We start from the raw sequence: 6,073 nt of genomic DNA on the forward strand, positions 1-6,073 counted from the left end.
TAGAGACTAGTTGTAAGGCTTCCTCCACGTCAAATTTCAACGATTTGAACCATCTATTTTGTAAGTCTCGATTTATAGATCATCCTTGCAAAAATGTATTTTAATCCGAAACCATTTGCCTATATAATTATATCAGTGAAATTTCCTTGTTTCTTATAGAACAAAATGTTTATCAACTTCTTTGAACTCAAGATGTCTCAAATATTTTCGATTTGGCTAATATTTTGTATGGATGATCTATGAGGTCCAACTTGAAAAATAGGTTCAGATTGTTGAAGTTTGATGTGGTGTGGGTCCCACAACTACTCCCCATTTAAAAAAAATGGGGATCCCTTCCGTCAAAGGCCTCCTATATACATATATGATAGTGCTATTTACACATCTATTTTTATCTCTTACACACTCTTGTTAATTTTTTATCATTGATCTTCTTCAATTCATTCGATTCGATGCCTGAAAATTAAAAAAAGTATGTGTAAAATAAAAATAGGTCTATGGATAGCACAACTTTATATATATTGCTTAATGGAAGAGGAAAAAGTACAAGGAAACACATGAAAAACTCTTTAGAACCAAGAAAATTAAACTTATATTTAATTTAACCCTTCAACTTTTTTTCAATTTTGATTTAAGTAAGTAATTTTCTACACCAAAGACAAAGGAGACAGATTTGAACTTCGAAAGTAATGGATTAAAAAAAAAAAAAAAAACCTTAATCGTCAAAGCAATCTACCACTCGCCCACTCCTTTTATTACTCATTCTTCTTCATTTCTAATTCTTATTACACTCGAGTTTCATATTCCTCCATAAATCTCGCTTGTATTCTATTTTTTATTTTAATTCATGCCATATGAAAATAAAATAATTCAAGGCAAAGAATTAATAGGCGTTAAGAAACGGCGTCAATGCCGACGAGGCACCGCGCATATAAAAGCAACAGAAAACACACTATGCTTTGAAAACGTAACAGCTCGATAAGGCGAGGTCCATGTATACAGAGGCACAGAGGCTCACAGACACACAGAGCGAAATCCTCCTACATCTTCAGACTTCGGACCAAAACTGTGAGTTAATTACCATCCTTGCCACCTTCTCTTCCATCCCTGCTCTCGATCTGCTAGAAATGCGCGTCCATGAAATGCAGTATCGATTTGTGCAATGTCGTTTCATTTGATCTGTTTTTCGTTTTGTATCTTCGGCATTTGGTTTTATTTTTGCTGATTATGTATGAAAACCCAGATTTTGAAATCTGCGTTTTACACTTGTTTGGTTCACTTAGATCTCTGTTTGGTTGCTGAGAAAATGCAGCTGGGAAAATACACGATTTTTTTTCGAATTTTGGTGTTTTTATATTATCTGGGGAATGAGAATGCAAGAACCCATATTCCAATTTCCAATGTGGTTAACTGGTTATTATAATTTAACACAGTTGAGGTGAAATGGGTTTGCTTGATACCCTTTTTTATGTGTGTTTGAAAGAAAATGTCTGTTTTTATATGCAAAGTAAGTTATTTACCCAGCCAAAGCTAATCAATGTATTGTGTTTGGTGTTTTTCCCCTAATTAAGCATGATTATCCTAATTTTGTTTAGTCAATTATGAAAATACCCCGACAACCGTAAGTTTTATACAAAAAACACTTCCAATAGCTCAATTGGAGAAAAAAAAATCCCCATTTTGTCATCCTCTATTTGATTCTATCCCCATTTTGTCATCCTCTATTTGATTCTTACTTGTAAAATCCCCCCTTATTACCAAGTTAGTCAATTGGGCTTTTTTTCTAAAGTATCGCATTTGAAGTGTTTTTATTTAAAGTGTAATGTTTCCAAGTGCTTACATGTAAAAAGCCCCTCTCTTTTTATTGCATATGCTCTTTTGGTGTTTGTTTAGTAGATATATTTGTCTGTATTTAATCCAACATATTAGTTGTGAAATCGTTTGAATTTTGAATTCAAGCTTAGTATTCAAATTGGTCCACTATTCCTCTGTTTCCATAAAATTTGAAAGTGAAGTAAATGAGTGACTTTGTTTACTGGAGCGATTCTATATTTGGTAAACATTTTTTATTGGTTCACTTTCTGCTTTTCTATCATACACATATACTCATGTCCCAGAATTGCCTTTTACCGCGATTTAAGTTTAGTACAGAGTGATTCTCCTTTGCTTTGTAAAACCTTGCCATTTCTTCGATTTTTTGTCTTTGGCAATGTCTCAGGGTGTGTTGGGGACATCATAGAAATTATGGATTGAGCACACCTACCTATTTTTTATGTTTCATTTTGTTCTTCCCCTTCTCTGTCTTCACATCTATGGTGGCAAAGCAAATGATTCTGTCTCTTGCTACTTTATGTTTAATAATTAACATCTCTTTTCATACTTACTAGACCCATCATACTCCCGAAGGGAATGATGACTTTCTGAATAGTTCGTATGCTTTATCATCTTTTCTCACTTGCTCATTGTTTGTCAATTGTCATCTTCCTTTGATAGTACAGGGTAATTTTCATCTATCTGCAGAAAAATTAGTATACAAATCTTTCCTCATGGAAGAAGGGTGGTTTCATCTGTCTTTTAGAATCCAAATCTTAATGATTTAATGATGCTTACACATGTTGAGTATTTAAAACTCAAATCACGTCACATTTTTGTTATATTTGCCCACACGAGTTGTTCTGGAATTGCTTTATATTTCTTTAAAACATTACATTGTAACTTGTAAAATACTATCACTCTTGCATCTTCTTTTGTTCCCCTCTCTCCTTCATTTTCTTCTTTTTGGTCAGGAAAAGAAAATCTTTTTTATTTTCTAATAGCAGCATATCCTGAAGGATGGTACAAACATGAATTAAAAATATGGTTGGGCATTTTTGTGAGTTAAATATATTCACACTATTTACGGAGTTTGTAAGCAGCAAATCATGACCAAATTTTTTTTATTTTTGTAAATAATGAGAGGTGCAAACATGTTTGCAGATAAACCTATAATGATATTGATACAATTGTGATGCTTTTTCTGTATTGCAAGTGTAATGGGGATAGAAGTTACAGATATCTGCATGGACAAGGAATCAGAATGTGTCACAAATTACTCAGAAGGTCTTTCTCATGATTCAAATCATGAGAGAATCCCCAGTGATCACGTGATTTCAGAGTCATATGAGCATATTAATGGGGATCGTGAACAACAAAATTTGGAAGAAAGTCTTGAAGTAAAGGAGTATGAAGTGAAAGAATGTACTACAGAAAACTCTGTTGATGTTTCTCAACTGAGTCTTATTGAAAAATTTAGTGAGGATCAGAATGTAGTAAGGTCGAACTCTGATAATGACCAGCCTTTGAATAAGGTTCAACTGGATTCTGGGAAAACAAAGGTTAGTAGTAAGTCACTAGCATCTGCAAAACGTGTATCTAAACCTGCTGCGGGAAATGCTAGAACAAAACACACTGTTCCACAGCCATTTACCTTAGCGACTGAAAAGCGTGCTTCATGTGGAACTCGTCCAGTCAGTGCTGTACTTAATGGTGCCAATAAATTACCCAACACAAGTGATCTGCGTCATCTTAATACCACAAAGCATAACCAGGTAGCTCCTGTCAACTAAGCCTAGATGCATCTAATGTAGTTTGTTTTAAATCCCCTATGTATCCATTGTTTCTTTTTTATTCTATTGACATATGACAAAAACATTTGTCATGATTTTCCTTGACTTCCTTTCATGCATTATCTTTGTTGGAGTCGTAGAAGTTTGTGATGACATTTATATCTATGCAGCCAATATCAACTTTGGTACCAAGGATGCCAATGCAACCAGATAAGAAGAAGCATTCTGATGAGGAAGATTCCTGTTCTGTTGCTTCCACGTATCCTACAACATTTTGAAGTCCTAGCTTGATTCATGTCTTTTATCTTCTTCCTACTATGACTTCTTATCAGGATTTGAATTCTATTCCTTGAACATGCATAGCACAGTAGCATCTGCACGAACTACTAGGTCAAGAGCAATTGTTGCATCAGCTCCAACGTTTAGATGCACTGAGCGTGCGGAGAAAAGGAAGGAGGTAGTGCCTTCACAGTTTTTTATTATGTGTAGTTAATTTAATCAGTCCTGATGAGTAGATCCCTAAGCATAACTATGTACCCTTATTATTGTTGCCATATCTAGTTTTATTCAAGGTTAGAGGAGAAGCACCAAGCATTGGAGGTGCAAAAAACTGAAAGCGATGCAAGGACCAAGGTTTTACTCTCTCTCTCTCTCTCTCTCTCTCTCTCTCTCACACACACACACACACACACACACCACACACACACACACACACACACACACACACACACACACAGAGGCACACACACCATTGAATAGATGTTGTTTGTTGTTCCATTGTGTCTTGCCTTCTTTTAATATGGTCATGTTTTTGAGTTCAACTTGGTCATTCTTACCTGATTTTGCTTTACCTTTGGCTGCTTCATAATCTTGGAATTCAAGGAAGAGAAGGAGGCGGCTATCAAGCAACTGAGAAAGAGTTTAACATTTAAGGCAAACCCGATGCCAAGCTTCTATCACGAGGGACCTCCACCTAAAACTGAACTTAAAAAGGTTATACAGAGACTTTATCTGGTTCTACCCTGTATGAGATTCTGATATGCTATTTGAAACCACAGATTCTGATGGTTAGCATAGATAATAGTATTACATTGTAGGGGAAGTGTGACAACTAGATTAATATTTTTATGTGTGTAAATGACAGCTTAAGTTTGTTAATTTTTTCCCTTGTCTCTATGCCAGCTGCCACCAACTCGTGCAAAGTCACCAAAGCTTGGCCGGAGGATGAGCTGCAGTGAAACAGGTCAAAGTATCTCGAGGAGACAGAATGAAAGGAAATCGTCACAGTATGGGTAGTTACAAAAAAGACACCACTTATGCTGGTTCCCTGAAAAGTGAGGGTCAGATCAACATCCAAAATGGTAATGCCGTTTGCGAGTTCATTGATGAGACAAAGAAAGTGGACGAGATAAACAAGTTTGTTCCGGCAAACCTAAATGGACAGCACATGGACATGTATGTTCAATCTTGATTTTCTGGTGAGTGTCGTAATTTACAAGAGGAAACGAGTCTTCACTTTCTGTCTCAATCTTGTGACTTGCTCTGAAGTATGTGCATGTTTTGTTTCTGTAACTTGCAGTGACTTGTTGCATTGTTTGTGTGTAATTTATGAACTGTACACATCTTCTGTAATTTATATCCACTCGTGTATATGAAGAGTTATTTATTCACCAAGAATACTGCTTGTACTCTTGTCTGAATAATCTAATTATGTTGGAGATCAACCTGCTTTCGTATGCAACTGGTTTTGAAAACAATAATAGTGCGTCGCCATAGACTTTTTTCTTTAAATATGTAGTCTGCGCCTTTTGTTTTGTTCCCACTAGATAGAAAATCAAACAGAAATTTTATTGGCGGGGTCAATATACTTATGTGGTTAGGATTCTACCTGACGGTACTTTGTAAGTTTGTAACATTAATGATGTCAGAATTCATGTTTTCAGATTTCAGTGACGATTGCATACTTATATGTCCAGTTTACATGATGATGTCGTGGAAGTGATGTTTACTTACTGTAACCATCATAGAGACTAGAGAATAAAAGTTTAGGCAAGGGCCCCGTAGATTTGTGCTTTCTTAGGGTGGAAATTGTGCTTTCTTGGAATGGAAGTCCTTGGTTCTTTAGAAAAATGAGAAAGTTACCGGTAGAGAGTAAAGTGCTCGACGTTGTTGTAGTGTATTCATTATTGAACAGAAAACATATGACTCTCTGAGCACAATATGCCTCTTTTATGGAAGCAAAATTCCCAGTCAAAAGTTTAGGGGCTTTAGATTTTGCTCCACTTCAAGTTCTTGAGTTGTCAATTCTTGCTGTTCTTTAAATTTTCATTGATACAAACAGTTTCAAAAAGAAAAAGTGAGAGTGGAGAGAAAATATGAGAAGTTTGTGGTGTTTTATAGGCATTTGAACTATATTCGAAGTTCAATGCTGAGTTCTCTATGCTACCTACGAGTGTTTTAGCCCAACTGTT

The 6,073-nt window shown here is 35.6% G+C and overlaps 1 protein-coding gene across 1 annotated transcript; it reads left to right on the forward strand.

Annotated features, from left to right (window-relative positions):
- Positions 1-3,006: 3,006 nt before the first annotated feature.
- Positions 3,007-5,326, forward strand: LOC103939433 (protein WVD2-like 3). The gene is given in 7 exon segments (XM_009349521.3): positions 3,007-3,584; positions 3,773-3,861; positions 3,966-4,059; positions 4,164-4,235; positions 4,485-4,595; positions 4,785-4,844; positions 4,846-5,326. Coding segments are annotated over 7 exon segments (1,209 nt in total). The 5' UTR covers positions 3,007-3,029; the 3' UTR covers positions 5,074-5,326.
- Positions 5,327-6,073: the final 747 nt, after the last annotated feature.

Source organism: the organism of the source record quoted next, unplaced genomic scaffold, assembly GCF_019419815.1.
Source record: "Pyrus x bretschneideri cultivar Hongxiangsu unplaced genomic scaffold, Pyrus_bretschneideri_v1 Contig21, whole genome shotgun sequence".
NCBI classification, from domain to species: domain Eukaryota; kingdom Viridiplantae; phylum Streptophyta; class Magnoliopsida; order Rosales; family Rosaceae; genus Pyrus; species Pyrus x bretschneideri.